The following is a 16,166-nucleotide window of genomic DNA, read 5'->3' on the forward strand; positions in this document are numbered from 1 at the left end:
TTAAGGATCACTTACTAGTGATACAAGTTATTCTCTAGAACAGTATTTCTCAAACTGTGGGTCGGGACCCATTATTTCAATATTTGGTTTTAATATATTAGACTTGGTGCTACCGTCGTTTGTGACTGCATTTGGGGAAATGTTGCAGACCTGAACTTTTAACAAGCTACTATTTATATTCTTTTAACAATGATCGTAAATGGGATTTACTCCTGAGTAAGTGTGGGTAGGATTGCAGCCTAGATTTGTTAAAAATGTTCTTGGTTGATGTCTCTTCTGGTCATGACATCACTTCCAGTGGGTCCTGACAGATTCTGATTCTAAAAAGTGGGCCCCAGTGCTAAATGTGTGGGAACCACTGCTCTAGAATGCAATGCTGAATTTGCAAGCTGTGTGCTCTTTCTCCTCTGTTTTGGGTCTAGCTGTGTGATGAAGGCTGCAGCAGTGACTATTTAATAGTGGGAAACCTATGGATATGTCCAGGATTCTCCCAGAATGGACCTAGTCTTGGAGTGGGGTCTCCATCTGCGGCCTCTTATGCAATATAATTTTTTTCTCTGGGAGTCTGATTCTGATGAAAAGGGGTGGAGACTTTCTTTGTCTGAGACGGTTCCAAATTCTGGCAGCCTGTTTGCAACCAGGAATTTGCCAGTTTGCTGTGTGTGTCAGCCTCCAGTTAGCTAAGACAGATTACATATCTGCACATAATAGTATGTCTCAAATTCTCCCTCTAGCTAGTTAAATAGTTCTGTAGAAAATGGGAGCTTTCTAATTTAAACCCAAGTATGACTGGAGGAAGAATCTGATTCATATGTTGCTGTTTACTGCATCAAAGATTAGGTCAAAAATGTTCAACTTATGCACCTGAGGCAACTGCTTGCTTTGTGCTTGTTAGAGGCTGTGGGCAATAACACTTCATTTGCTCTATTCAAGCAGGTGTCTTTAGAATCCAACTCGTCTATGAATTCCAACACTCCCTTGGTCAGGATCACTCGTCTTTCCTCCAGTGATGGACCAATGCTAGCAAATGTTTCAGAGCTTGAGTTGCCTGCTGACCCCAAGTGGGAATTGGCAAGATCTTGGTAAGGAAAGTAGGCAACAAACACAGCTTTGAGCTCACTGACTGCTTATTATTATTATTGTTAACAGTATTTATATACCACTTTTCAACTAAAAGTTCACAAAGCGGTTTACAGAGACAAATCAAACAACTAATGGCTCCCTGTCCCAAAAGGACTCACAATCTAAAAAGATGCAAAAGAACACCAGCAGACAGCCATTAGAAAAGACACTGCTGGGGTGAGATGGGCCAGTTACTCTCCCCCTACTAAAAAGAGGAGCACCCACTTGAAAAAGTGCCTCTTACCCAGTTAGTAGGGGTTAATGGGGTTAGTAGGGGCTTATGGTTCTTCGTGTCTCATGGTGCTTGCACATTAATGTCTTTGCTTGTGTCTCTTGTTTCAGCCTGATTCTAGGGAAGCCTTTAGGTGAAGGCTGTTTTGGTCAAGTCGTGATGGCAGATGCTATTGGGATTGACAAAGAGAAGCCAAACAAACCTATCACTGTAGCTGTCAAGATGCTGAAAGGTACAGAAATCATACAGTGGTAGAAGGTGGATTCCTATGTTTCTTGGTTTTCCACATTTCTGATTTCCAGTACTGCACTGGTGCATTCTGCAGCAGCCTTCCCGAGGTTTTTGTGCCTTGCCTCCTGCTGTGCTGTGTCTCAGCCTTTCTGGACCCTATGTCCTGTTTCCTTGCCTGTCTCTTTGTCAGGCTACCCCAGGTCAGAGGCAGTCCTGGGCTTTTATCCACCCAAGGCTGCCTCCCACTTTGCTGTGTTCTTGCCCCCTGATCTGGAAGTAATTGTGGTGACGTCATTGTGTCACTACAGTCACTTCCAGAACTATGCCAGGAGTTGAAGCCTCTCTGGCACAGAATCACACCGCTCTGGGCCATCCCCTTCCTCTCCTCCTTTATAGCAGGAGAAGAAAGACATGGCCTGGAGCAGTGCAGAATTGCGCCAGGAGTGGCTACAACTTTCAGCACAGTGCCACTCTGGGCCGTGTTTTCCTCCCCTCCTATAAAGGTGGGGGACAGCTCAGAGTAGTGCGGAATTGTGCAGGGTGAAGTTTCAACTCACAGCCACTCTGGGCGCGATTCTGGGCTGCCCTCTTCTTCATCAGGAGGCATAAGAACATAAGAACAGCCCCACTGGATCAGGCCATAGGCCCATCTAGTCCAGCTTCCTGTATCTCACAGCGGCCCACCAAATGCCCCAGGGAGCACACCAGATAACAAGAGACCTCATCCTGGTGCCCTCCCTTGCATCTGGCATTCTGACATAACCCATTTCTAAAATCAGGAGGTTGCACATACACATCATGGCTTGTACCCCATAATGGATTTTTCCTCCAGAAACTTGTCCAATCCCCTTTTAAAGGCGTCTAGGCTAGACGCCATCACCACATCCTGTGGCAAGGAGTTCCACAGACCGACCACACGCTGAGTAAAGAAATATTTTCTTTTGTCTGTCCTAACCCGCCCAACACTCAATTTTAGTGGATGTCCCCTGGTTCTGGTATTATGTGAGAGTGTAAAGAGCATCTCCCTATCCACTCTGTCCATCCCCTGCATAATTTTGTATGTCTCAATCATGTCCCCCCTCAGGCATCTCTTTTCTAGGCTGAAGAGGCCCAAACGCTGTAGCCTTTCCTCATAAGGAAGGTGCCCCAGCCCCGTAATCATCTTAGTCGCTCTCCACAGACGTTTTTCCCCCTCAGTTCCTTTCTCTTTTAAAAAAAAAAGTGGGGGGGAAGAGGCTTGAATCCCTGCCTCGGTGCCCAGAGCATTTGCCCCCCTTGCCCTCCCCGAGGCACACCATTGTCCAGGTCTTCATATTCTTCATATTCTCTTGCCAGATCACTGCGTGGGGTAAGTTCATCCTTGTCATTTCTACAGTACCATCTCTCAAATACATAAGAAAAGCCTTGCTGGATCACGTCAAGGGCTCAAATCTCAGGAGCCCACCAGATACCTCTGAGAGTCTACAAGACAACAAGGGAGGGTTGTCTTTGCATCTGGCATTCAGAGATAGGCTACCTATAAAACCGAGAGGTTGCATACAGTCAACAAGACTTGTAACTTGTGATGGATTTTTCCTCAATACTTTTCTTTAAAGTAAGGGACTTGATAGGACTACTACTCCTATTATTTTTTTCAAGCTGATGAAAAGAGGGAGAGAAAACAGTAACTAATAGGGAAGGAAGAAATTGAATTTCAAGTTAAAATAGATTTTCTCAGTGGCCAGCACAAGAGTAACAATGGAAGGAAGGTTTCTGATTCTTGAAGCAGGAGATGACTTATTGTCTCTCCTGTTGTAAGGTTCTTAATTACCATAAGAACATAAGAACATAAGAACAGCCCCACTGGATCAGGCCATAGGCCCATCTAGTCCAGCTTCCTGTATCTCACAGCGGCCCACCAAATGCCCCAGGGAGCACACCAGATAACAAGAGACCTCGTCCTGGTGCTCTCCCCTACATCTGGCATTCTGACTTAACCCATTCCTAAAATAAGGAGGTTGCGCATACACATCATGGCTTGTACCCCATAATGGATTTTTCCTCCAGAAACTCGTTCAATCCCCTTTTAAAGGCGTGTAGGCTAGACACCAGCATCATTGTTTAGACCCAGCAATAGCCCTACCCAGTATCCTAGTACCTGTGGACTAGCAGTGATTACAAAGTGAAACTCTCCCCTTCCCCTGCCTGAACATGTAACTGGATCATCCTCTGATTCAGAGTGCTGCAGGCTATGAGTTCTGCAAGCACTTCTGGGTTGGATGAGAAGGGGACTGCAGTCAGTATCAGCACACAACAATTGAATAATGAGCAGAATTCTACAGAAATGTGTGCTCCACAGTCAAGTGTCTAGACTAAGAAGCTTCAAGACACTGAATGAATTCCATGTATGACATGTGATTAAAAGTGTGTATGTTTTCTAGTAACTTCCTTTTCCTTTTCCTTACAGATGATGCCACAGACAAAGACCTCTCTGACTTAGTCTCTGAAATGGAAATGATGAAAATGATTGGGAAGCACAAAAATATTATTAATCTCTTGGGTGCCTGCACACAGGATGGTATGTTCCCTGTAGGTGTGAAGCTAACAAAGTGGTTCACATAGCCTGGCTTGTTTTATGTGCTTGCAGTGGTGTGCAGTCCTCACTTTTCCTTGCACCTTTGTGCTGGGCAGGCAGAACTGGGGCCAGGTTTCTGGGCACAGATGAACTACCCTTTTGCTGTCTGTGGAGACTTGCTTACATTATTAGTGGTGGAAACCTCGATCTGGTTGTTACAAGACACAAGGCAACTATACTCATGAATTTGGATTTATTAGTCTAGGTACAAACATTGAGCAGACAAGACTTCAGGAAGCAATGTGGTCATAGGACTTTCCAGACAAGGGTTTCCTTCTGTAGGGAACATGCTGTATTGCACAAGATGTGGACAATACTGTTCAGAATTGGCAGGACCTTTGCAGGGGGAAGCAAAACATCTTTCTTTTTCCCCGTCCCACTTGACTTCAGAAAAAATTGCATTTTCCCAGCGCTTACAGGTTGATTATTGCTGAATAAATGTGATTTTCTCTGTTTCCATTCCACTTAAAAGTGCTATAAGAACTGGGATTGTAAGGGTATTTGGGGCATCAGTTGCCTAGAGTTCGCGTATGCCACTCAAGCTTCTAGCACACCATAAAGCTTAGTGAAGAATCAGCTGGCTGTGGTGCCCTTCCAACTGCAAATTAGCATTTGGACATGCCAGTTTCCTCCTATATGGGAAAAGAGGGTGGTTTTCCACAAGAGCAGCACTGAGAACTAAGGAGAGACATGCCCATTGTGCACCAGCAACATACAGAGAGAACATACCACCTGGATGTACACACCAATGAAGGAATCCCATCATCCCAGAGACCCTCAAAGTTTAATTTTTCTCATTTACAAATTGTAGGAAGCTGTGTTCATTCAAAAGGGGAGGAAAACCCAAAAGCCACGTTCTGGTAATGCCATTTGGACCAATTAAAAATGCACAATTATAAGAAAGGTCTGAATGCTTCGAAATTCATCAGGTTGGATGTTAAGGAAAAAAATGAAGAGGGGAAGTGGGCTTGATGAAATGACCCCAAAGACCTGCATTTAACAAAAGTCAGGAGGATTTGTGTAGCCCACGGCTTTGCAACCTGGAGCGTTGTGACGCCCCAGCCCACGGGCCCTGGCCCCTGCCCCCTTAAGGGGCGGGGGCAGCCTGGAGGCAGGGAGGACGCAGCAGCGCGAGCCCCAGGATCGCGCCGCTCAGGGGGGCTGCAGGGACTTGGGTACACGCCTCCTTAGCTGAGGCGGGGTGCGATCGCTCCGCATCTATTTTCACTGCTGCGGGGAGCCCTGCTGCAGGTCGCGCTGGGCTCCCCGCACCTCCGGGAGGCTACAGGGGGTTGGGTACATGAGCTGCGCGATCCTGGGGATTGCACCGCTGCCTTCCCCCGCCCCTGCTGCCTCCCCCCTCCCACCCATGCAAGAACTTAGTGGCTCTCAAACTCTCCCAGAGAGTTTGAGAACCACTGGTGTAGCCTCATGTTAACCAACCTCACTAAGCACATGGTTTTGGAATTGAGATGACTCATGACCACACCACCATTTTTAAAACAGATAAAATCAGTTCACTCTACTTCACCTCCAGCTGTGTACGAGCCCTGAAGATGTGAACTTGTGAGTAAAAGAAATCCATCAGCTGCTGCCTAGTACTGAGAGACAGTTGGTCTGTCTAGTTTAGTAGTGTTGACACTGTCTCTCTAAGGTTTCAGACAGGAGTTTTTCCTCATTACTACCTGCAAATGCCAGGAATTGAACCTTGGACCTACTGCATACAAAGCATGCAAAAACTGAGCTATGGCCCTTCCCTACTTTCACTCAGATGTTTTGGATTCTGCCTCTGTTTGACCATTGGTACCTAAGGAGCTTTTGCCAGACATGGCAGTGCTTTCACATTCCCTCCTGCCATTGGCTGGAAAAGAGAGTTCTCCTAATTCTGTTTTCCTTTCTGTTATGCGGTATGAAGTCATTCTGACCTTCCCAGTGCAAACTTTAATGTTTCTCTTACCTCAAAGACTTTTAGGGATTCCCAGGACTATCTACTTGCATCGCCTTGATCTTATTCAACTGTTATAGTCTATGCTGCTTTTTGCTATCTTAAGGTTTCTTACCCTTTCATCTTAGTGCCTGCACTCTAGACTCTGAGGGGAAAGGAATGTGCCACAGTACAATACGATTCTTGCTACTTATCAGATCCGGAGTTTTCAAATATGAGTGTCCCTTTTTGATATGATCGTTTGCTTGCTTTCCAGGTCCTCTCTATGTTCTGGTTGAATATGCCTCAAAGGGGAATTTACGAGAATATCTTAGAGCGCGGCGGCCACCTGGCATGGATTACTCCTTTGATACCTGCAAGCTGCCTGAGGAGCAATTGACTTTTAAAGACTTAGTCTCGTCTGCTTACCAGGTGGCTCGAGGGATGGAATACCTGGCATCTCAGAAAGTGAGTAGCAAACACCATTACAATAAATATGCTTACAAGAGTTCACTTGTGTTTATATCTGTTTTGTACTGGAACTGTGATTCAGGTATTGTACAACTTTTTAGTAATAATGTCTGTAGGTAGATCGCTTTCTTGGCTTCTTTGAACTATTGGTAACTTGCTCAGTTTGGCAGCACATCCTATCCCTGACAGATTGCCCTCTCAGCCTTTGAATGCAACTTAGGCATGCATGGCTTGTGTGGAGCCTGAATATGTATCTATCTCTGTGTGTGTATGTCATTTTAAAACATTTTACCCTGCCTTTCTTTCCTGTGGCCAGGCAATGTGGCTTTCAATCAAAAATAAGAACAGCAAAACAACAAAATAAAACAATTTAATTAAAATGCAGCAAAAAAATAACAAAATCCACAATGGAAAAGCACAACAAGATCGCCCACCTGCCACCAAACCAAACACCAAACACCATCAGGACCTGGCAGCTAAAAGCAGAGTAGAAAAGCCAGGTCCCATGAAGGAGCACAAGGTTAGGAGTACTATCAGGTCTCAGTAAGGAAGGCATTCCATAAAGTTGAGAGAACCCTACTCCTAAAAGAGAACAATACTGATCTTATTAACCTCTTTTTTTAATCTTCTTGATATGTCTGAGGCAGGGCTGTCTTTGATACTGCTAATTGACTGCTATATGGGTGTGTCACACAGTTCCAGATCAACTCCAGACAAGTTTTTAAGCCACAGCAAATCACATGATGCATATCATTGATCCTGGCAAAAAACAAAATTGAAAATCACTTTGGAAAGGTTTACCTCATTTTAAATACTGACAGTTCTTCAGAGCAGCAGGCAGCAATAGCAGCAACCTTGAAAAATGTGGCTAGCAGTCCTAAATAGGATAAATTCTCACTCACTCAAACAAGGTTTCTGTGAAACGAGCAAATAAGGGTTTGCACTGAAGGAGTCTGTTTAAGCTATCTGTAGCAATGCATGGAATGCCTATTGAATATTCTTGAATATTGGACATTGTCCTGTTATGATGTGCATTGCATCACCTCTACTGTCTTCTCAGTAAATATTTTGTGGCGGAAGTGACCCATCCAATTTCTCAGTTAAAAGCTTTGCAGCCTTATTCATTTTAAATTAAATGAAACTGTATTAAAAATTCCAAGGCTGTATACAAAAAGTGCAAACAAGCCTTTCACTTCCCCTTTGAATTGAGTGTGTCTATCATGGAGTGCTTTAATGATCGCTGGTTTGTATGCCTGCTTAATGATATTGCATTGAAGGTAGACCATCTAGTACCTGCTGGTGCTTTCATTTTGCAGCTTAGTGGGTTTGGGAGTGGAAGGGAGGCTCCTTTTTTTAATTAACGATAAATCTTGTGGTTATTCGCAGCTGGCGTTCTGCAGATTGCTTTATTGCTTTTTAAAGTTTGGGGTATGGTACTTTGTGTGCCTTACCTATTTGGGGAATGCTTCAGACTTATCTGTGGGCAAGAATACTAAATCTGTGCTCACGGGTTGGATTTTACCGACTTTGAACTTCCCAACCAGGGTTTTGGTTGTATGTGTCTTATAAAAACAAAATTTGCAAAGGGCCCTGTAGCCTGTTTTGCAAACCCGTGAGACAGAAAATATTCATCTGATGCTCAGTTTTACAGATCAGGATAGTGAAGCTGAGAGAAGGTTGGATTTTTCCGAGACCATAGCAGGGAAAGCACTTAAGACTTGTGAATAGGGACACGCAATACAGTATATAGCTTGTGCTAACATACCGATGAATATTTCACAGTTGCTATAATTGCTACAAGGGAAACTTCCATTGGCATGATAGCAGCTCTGGGGGTGCAATTTTTAACATAACTATCATGCGTTGGGAAAGGGTTGACAACCTATCTCATGAGCAACAGTCCAGATTATTATTCCCCCTGTCCCCAAGGCGGTGTTTAATTTCAGACTTGCATCTAACATAACATGATGTTTGGTTCTAAGTTATTAACATTGGTCTTCTACAGCAGAAATCAACTCTCAGCTACTGGTCCAGCTTTCTTTTTGAGTGTCCCCACATTTATTTGTAATTCTCTCCATCTTTCCTCAGTTCATTAGAATGGTGCTTTTTTTTAATCATACAGATTAGCAGCCATTAGGGAGTGGCAGAAAGGAGTCCTCCCTTTCACTAGTCTTTGGCTACCAATTATCTGAACACGTGAATAATGAAAGTGTGCTAAGGTGCTAATCACACATCTTAGATAAGTGGCTTCCATAGAAGGAAAGACATGTCTTTGCTTAGAAATTGACTTGATGAGGACTATCCTCTCTCCACACATGTAGAGGGGGAAAAAACCCTTTGTTTTGCCAAATAAAATGGACAAAAGCAAGAGAAAAATTGAAGACAAAAACAAATAAAATATCTTACTCTTTTTAGGGAGGTATTGAACAAGTGAAATAAACAGCTACTACTAAGCAGAAACTGTACTACATGCTTTTGAAGAACCATCCAGTCCCCACCTTGTATAGCAAACAGGAATGGCTTAAAAATTAGCTCCCAGAATAGAACTTGTCACAAAGAAGTAACCTCTTTCACAAGCTTGTTTAGGAATCATTTTACCAAGCCAAGAACAAGCAGGCATTTGCAATGCACACCATTTGACATTGTTGTCCTATAGAGAAGCAGACTTTGCAGATCACATGGAGCCACATTTGCACTTTAGTTTGCTCAACTATGTTTTGAATCTATCCAATCTCATGCTGAGTTCAGCACAAAGGTCTATTGGGTTCGGAGGGCAAATCTTACTCGGTTACAACCAGAAGTATATTGTTCTGCAGAGACTTGGAGGCCTATTTTTGCTGTTTGCAGGTCAGGGAATATTTCCACACTACCGAATGCTCAACACAGTAACTATGTTCTTACTTTTCCTGCTTTCACTGATGTGTTGCAGGAATGCTTCACTTTCACATGAAAGTGTGTTCAAGACTCTTTGCATGGTTAAATTGCCACTGAACTGTGTGCACAAATGTTAGTTCAGACTTTTAAGCCAGTGATTAAACTTGTGGACAATTCTATCTCTGAACTGCAATGACAGCATCACTAGTGCGTAATTCTGCTTTGTTAATCTAAGAGTTATTTCTTCTTTCTTTGCGACAACAACCCGACTGCATTTATTGCCATGAAGGGTAAACCAAGAGCAGCTCAGTGGTGTTATTGGTACACTTGATGGGAGTGCAGTATTTGTACCACTGGCATATAAGGCAAGAAATTCAATGGTACCCTTAGACTGATTGACTTTGGAGCAAATGATGACATTTACATTTCTTGCTTCACCCATTCTTTTGCAGTGCATCCATCGGGACCTGGCAGCTAGAAATGTCTTGGTTACTGAGGACAATGTAATGAAGATAGCTGATTTTGGCCTTGCCAGAGACGTTCACAATATTGATTATTACAAGAAAACAACCAATGTGAGTGAAGAGCTTCCTAGGATGAGGTGGTTTTTGCCAGCTAGTCATCTCAGGACCAGATAGTTTGGACTTATCTTTTTTCAATACTTGGATTACCTTGCATGCATCCTTTCATGTTTGTAATTTAGTAGTTCATGTGAATACTGAAATTGCATATCAAGTTCTGTCACATAGTTGAGGCATCTTCTACATTTTAAGTTTTTAAACTAGTCCAATCCAGTGGGAGGAGGCAAGAAGTGAGACACATTTATTGTGATCTCAGAAGCATTTCTTGAAAGCTGGTTAGCTTTCTGGCATTAAAACACATACTCAAAACAGATAACAGATCTGATTACTTGTTAAAATATGCAGCTTACAGTATTCACTTTAACCAAAGAAATATTCTGAACTTGAGTTGTGTCTTGAGACATAGATGGACATCTGTGAAACCCAGCTGTATCTGGAGAGAGGTATACAGTGTACTATGCAAACAGGTCATTGCAGTTGGCCCTCGGTATCTGTGTAGGATCCATTCCCAGACCCCCTCCCCCCCACAGATACTGCTATCTGTGGATAATGGAATCTGCAGGGAGGGCCTCAAGGTCCTCCTGGAAGCACAGTCCCATCTGGGAAGTCCTTGAGGCCTTTCAGATGCAGGTTCAGAACCTGCGTTGTGTCAGATCCACAGGTGGTGAACTTGCAAATGAAAAGGGCAGACTATATTAATCTTCTATTCACACTTCTGCATGGTGTAACTGTGCAGGAAGGCAGTGATGTAAAATGCAGTAATTCAACACTTATTCCAACATGATTTGCTTTGTAACATTGGAAAGAGTGTTGAGAGGTGAGATGTGTGCTTATGTTTTTTTTTTCCTAGTGCAGGAAGCTGAAAGCGTAGGAGAGAGGAAAATAAGATGCTGTACTTTGTACAAACCCCTGTCTTTGTGGTGGGGAGGCACTGCAGGAAGCAATGGGGCCTTTGAGCTTCAGTAAAAAACTTCAGTTGTTTCTGTGTACTGCTATTTCTAGACAATCAGTAGAGCATACAATAACTTTGGTTGTAGGAAGCTCATTCCCCCTCTCCATTTTTTTTTTCATTTCTCTTGGCATTACATCTTGTAATTCCCATGTTGCTCACATCTCCTCACTTCTGGGTATGAAAATAATTTAGGCATAAATCAGAAAATCTTTTAAATGATACTCTTTAAAATGAGAGAGCTGTTTATTTTTGTAGGAAACTTGGAATTTGGAATATTTTCAAATATTTGCCTCCTTTTTATCTTGAGTTTTGTCAAAGGTGCTGCCTTTAGGCTTTGGAGGGATTAGCAGCAAAACATTCCCTGCAGGCTAAGATTTGACTGCTGGTGAAATGAGCTTGTGATCGAACCATAGCCAAGCTTGTGCAATTTGCAGGCTAATGGTATTTCCAAAACTAACTTAAATAATTCCATAATCAGTGGAGCAGCATATTGTTCCTGCTTTCCCTAGTAGTACTTGCTATCTTCATACAAGAGGGATATTTTCATGCCGAGATAGTAATCTTGAATATTTTCAAAACTACCTTGGCATTAAACTAGCATTGTATATTGTGTTGTATTTGTGGCAGAGAAACCTTTGTACCCATAGCATGTGCATCAGGGTAGACAAAGAGAGTGGGATTGTAGATTAGAATTGTGTGAGAGGAATGAAGTGACATTGAGGCATATGACCTGGAGGAGAAGGACATTATTCCACACTCATTTGTTTGGGAAGGTGCTATGTGAATACATTTTAAAATATTGACTTCAAGCCTCTAGTCCCACACTACACAAGTTTAAGACAGAGATACTCATTGTGGACTGGGAGATCAAATAGTGTAATCCATTTAGGCATGATCATTGTTTTGCATAGTGATCCCATCTGCTAGTCCTGGTCGCTAATGAAAATATTTCAGATGGGATTATAATAGAAAGTTTAGATGGTGCCAGAATGGCTGAGTGAAATTGCTGATAGAGGCTTCCTTTTTATCTTCCTAATTACAGGGGCGACTACCCGTGAAATGGATGGCTCCAGAAGCGTTGTTTGACCGGGTCTACACTCACCAGAGTGATGTGTAAGCATTACCCCCCATTTTCAACAATGAAAGTAAAAAAGCAAAACACAGACTCATGCAAACAATTGTAATGCCAAGCACAGATGGGATCTTGCAATCCTGTGTATCTGGGCATGAATAATTTGTTCTATTCAATGGAACTGGTAGAAGGTTTCACAAAGAGCACAGAGTAATAGATGGGCTGTCAGCTATCTGATTAAATGCTCATTTTCATTTCAGACTTGGTGCCTGGGATTTCTATTGAGCTGGATCAGCAGAGATCTGCAAGCGCCTCTCCTAGAAATGGTCCAGGCAATTAGTCATGCTATTGATGACTTGTTAGCTATGCAGGGCTGCACAGAAACAAAGCAAGATCCCTCCCTTCATTTCCTTCCCCAAATCTCCTTGAATGTTAAAACTTCTTTTGGTTCTCAGATGGTCTTTTGGAGTGCTGCTATGGGAGATCTTCACTTTGGGAGGGTCTCCGTACCCAGGAATTCCAGTTGAGGAACTCTTCAAACTGTTAAAGGAAGGTCATCGCATGGACAAGCCAGCAAACTGTACCCATGATTTGTAAGTTGAATGTGAAAGTACTGCCCTCCTTGGAAGGCATGCATCTCTGGGAAGGAAATATTCTTCAGTTCCCTCAGTCTCTTGTTCTGTGTCTATAAGTACCTGCAACTATCCCTTTGCTCTTCATCCATGAACTTCTGCTTCGCTATCCTAGTTGTGCTCTCTTCCCCAAAGATGCAGGTAAATAAATAAAAGGGTTCTGTCTGGCACTTTTAATGCTCTGATGCCCTCAACTGGCAGGCAGACTTACACGTAGCCTCCGTTCTTGTGTAACCCACCAGCTATCTAGTAGGCAAGTTCAGTCTGTATTGTGCTGACACTAGCCCATCAATAACACATTTACTAAATTCAAAGTTCAACCTGTTGTATGTAACTGTAAGATGGAGACTATGTAGATGACTCTTAATATGTATAATAACAATCTGATTGCTATAGTTTTATTGCATTTGATCTCCATAATAATGTACAGTTCCTTCAACACTGTCAAGGATACACAAAAAAATAAAGAAAACAAATGTATCTGTATCTTGGATACAAAGCAACATGCGTTTGGTGCCTATTGGTCTGAATGAACCTCCCTGTTTCAGTGTCAAGTCTGTAATTTGATGGCAATAGAACTGCAGATTTCAAAGGCTAGAGTTCTGCAAATATTTAAGAGCAGGTCTATAAACAATAAGCGCTGCAGGCCCCCTATGTCTCCTCTCAGAAACAGCTCCCTTTTCCCTGGCAGTGGACCAAAGTGCTGGAACCTTTTGAGTACAACAGCTCATCTCAGAAATGCTGTGTACTGAGCATGTTCCGGGAGGGGCAGGGGGTTCCATTGGCAGCTGCAGGTATGCTTGTTTCTACATTTTTCCCTTACAAGTACAAGTCTGATAAAAAGTGGTGACAACAGCCTGTTGTGACAACAGTTACAACAGCTATACTTGGTTGACTCAAGGCTTTGTAGAGACTAGCTCTCCTCTAAACCATGGCACAGTGACTCTTCCCAAATGCTTCTGGGCTTGGTTCACTGGCTTCTGATTGCGGCTTGAGGTAAAAAAAAAAATGAGTGTGCACATCAGGGAAAGCCCAAGGTGATCTGCCACCTGACTGAAAACCCCTGCCGATTTTGCATGTCTCCCCAGAAACCATGTGGATGGCACCAGTCCAGCCCCTTAACTCTTCACATTGCTTCTTCCTTGTGCGGTTGTTTTTAAATAAATTAGAAAATGCAGATTGTGCTGGGAACACTCCAGACATTTTCCAAATTTCCTGGTTTGTTTGCGAGTTTCCATATTTAGCAAGTAGAAAGTGGACAGAGTAACTTTGTCCGGAGCAGAATTGAGGGAGGCAGCGGCAGAACCAGCATGAAGGCATACTGAGTCACTCCCCGTGACTTCATGAAGATCACATCAGTCACATCGTGCAGAGGCTGGCTGTGGTGTGCACTTCACATGATTAATAATGAGGGTTAATCCTTCAGCAACCAGTATCTCAATAAGGCAGAACTCTTTGCTCATCTAGTTGCATCCAGCCTGGGCCACATCTCATATGTTCCAATGACCTGCGCCTGTATGCTTTCCAAACATTTAGCTATATTAAACCCTGTGTCCTCCTCTTTCCTTCCCCTTCCTTCAGATACATGATCATGAGGGAGTGCTGGCATGCAGTACCTTCACAAAGGCCAACTTTTAAGCAGTTAGTTGAAGATCTGGATAGAGTCCTGACTGTGACCTCGACTGATGTGAGTATCTCCTTTCTTAGCCAGATTCACCTGGGAAGCTAAAATTTACACCTGTATCTAAAATTTTAGATAAGTCTTAAGGTATTTCTTAGACTGTGTGAAGGAACCTAGAAGTGAGTATGAGTAGTGGGCATGCTGCAGTCACAAGCATAAATTTGCCTTGCTGTACTGTAGAATGTGCACTTCACATCAGTTGTGCAGGTAGCTTGTTCTTTAATTCTGTACTTGTAACAGATAATAAATGAGACAGTGTGGATTAACCTCAACGTGGGTGTCTGCTTCACAGTCTGCTTCATAATGCATGGAGACTGCTACCTTGGGCAGTCTTCAGGTCCCTTTGAGTCCTGGCATTCTGCCATTTAAACCAAATCATTTTAAAGCTATGAATCACAATAGCCTGTCCCACAGATGAAACATTAGCAGAAGTCAAGATATTTACAACCTTGATGCGGAGTTTCCAGATCTAACCAGAATGGACATGGGAATTAGAATATCACTCTGAAGGTATTAGCCAATGATATTCTCCCTCCTTATTACCTGTGTAATTATTGTTCTTACAGGAGTATCTTGACCTATCAGTGCCTTTTGAGCAGTATTCCCCTGCAGGCCAGGACACCCACAGTGCCTGCTCCTCAGGAGATGACTCGGTATTTGCACATGATCTTCTGCCAGATGAGCCTTGTCTTCCAAAACAGCAAGCAAATGGCATCATCAGGACATGATGTCAGACAGCCCAGCAAAAAAGGAGATTCTTGAATGTATTGTTGAGGGGGGCCAAGAACAAAACCTGTGAGAGGACTATATCATGTTTGTGCTTCATGGCACAGAAGATTTGTGTTGCTGTGAAGCTACAGAGCATGTTTGTTTTCCTGTTTCACCAACAAAATCAGAACAGTCAAGAAGCACTGTTTGGTCTGAGAGAACCCATCTTTTACAAAGAGAGCAGCACAGAATCAGGCAGTGTTGCATCAAGAGGGCGTTTGAACCTCCAGTTAAGAGTGCCACAATCACCTTTCTGTGCCTGCAATATTGAAGAAAGGGGCAGAGAGGAGAATTGTCATCAGTTTCTTTAATAGAAACTTGAGAAACACAATCCAGTTGGTACATGAACATTTTTGGTGAACCTCAAAAGCCGTTGCCTGCAGGGATTCATATATACTAATGTAAACACCTAATTTTTATAACTATATTCATCACCTGCATAGAAGGAATGTTAAAGCCATTCTGAAGAGTTAAGTCACTCTTTAAAAAGAGGACACCTCTTAGAAATTTGTGTTAGTTATGCCATAGTAGAGGGTAGCTGAGCAGGGTCAGTAATGGAATAAATGAATATATGCAGGCAGGAAGGAACACAAATGAATGCATTGCACCTATAACTGATGGGGACATTTTTGTGTATGAGCACATTGTGGTTACTTTGCTCTAAATTCTTCCAGGAGATTTATAAATAGAGTTAGGTCTGAATCTTGCTATATTTATTTACTTATTTGTCAGAGTTTAGAAATGACAAAATGGAGCCTAAGTCTTCACAAGTTATTCCCAGAAATCAAGGAGGAGTTTTCCATTTATGAACAAAAGACTTGGAGAAAGTAATTACGGGTACCTGTAGTCAAGCGCCTTAACATGACAAAAAGGGTTATTCACTAGAATTGTGTATATATATCTGTGAAGATGAATATATGTGTGAGTGTGTGTGAGAGAGTCTGAAATATTAATGCAGCTATCAGCAAGACTGAAAGAATTTCTCAAAGAAGCTTTCCAGTTTAGGATATAA

At 42.7% G+C, this 16,166-nt stretch overlaps 1 protein-coding gene across 2 annotated transcripts in view; it reads left to right on the forward strand.

The window, feature by feature from the left end:
• Positions 1-15,114, forward strand: part of FGFR3 (fibroblast growth factor receptor 3) — a 42,435-nt gene extending 27,321 nt beyond the window's left edge. The window contains exons 8-16 of one of the 2 annotated variants that reach the window (XM_066621106.1): positions 934-1,082; positions 1,465-1,586; positions 4,032-4,142; positions 6,401-6,591; positions 9,921-10,043; positions 12,044-12,114; positions 12,529-12,666; positions 14,287-14,392; positions 14,953-15,114. In XM_066621106.1, coding sequence (XP_066477203.1) covers positions 934-1,082; positions 1,465-1,586; positions 4,032-4,142; positions 6,401-6,591; positions 9,921-10,043; positions 12,044-12,114; positions 12,529-12,666; positions 14,287-14,392; positions 14,953-15,114 — 1,173 coding nt within the window. The remainder of the gene's footprint in view (positions 1-933; positions 1,083-1,464; positions 1,587-4,031; positions 4,143-6,400; positions 6,592-9,920; positions 10,044-12,043; positions 12,115-12,528; positions 12,667-14,286; positions 14,393-14,952) is intronic. The other variant, XM_066621107.1, reaches the window with a different exon arrangement.
• The last annotated feature ends 1,052 nt before the right edge of the window (positions 15,115-16,166 follow it).

The sequence above is a fragment of the Tiliqua scincoides genome, chromosome 3 (assembly GCF_035046505.1).
Source record: "Tiliqua scincoides isolate rTilSci1 chromosome 3, rTilSci1.hap2, whole genome shotgun sequence".
Taxonomy (NCBI): domain Eukaryota; kingdom Metazoa; phylum Chordata; class Lepidosauria; order Squamata; family Scincidae; genus Tiliqua; species Tiliqua scincoides.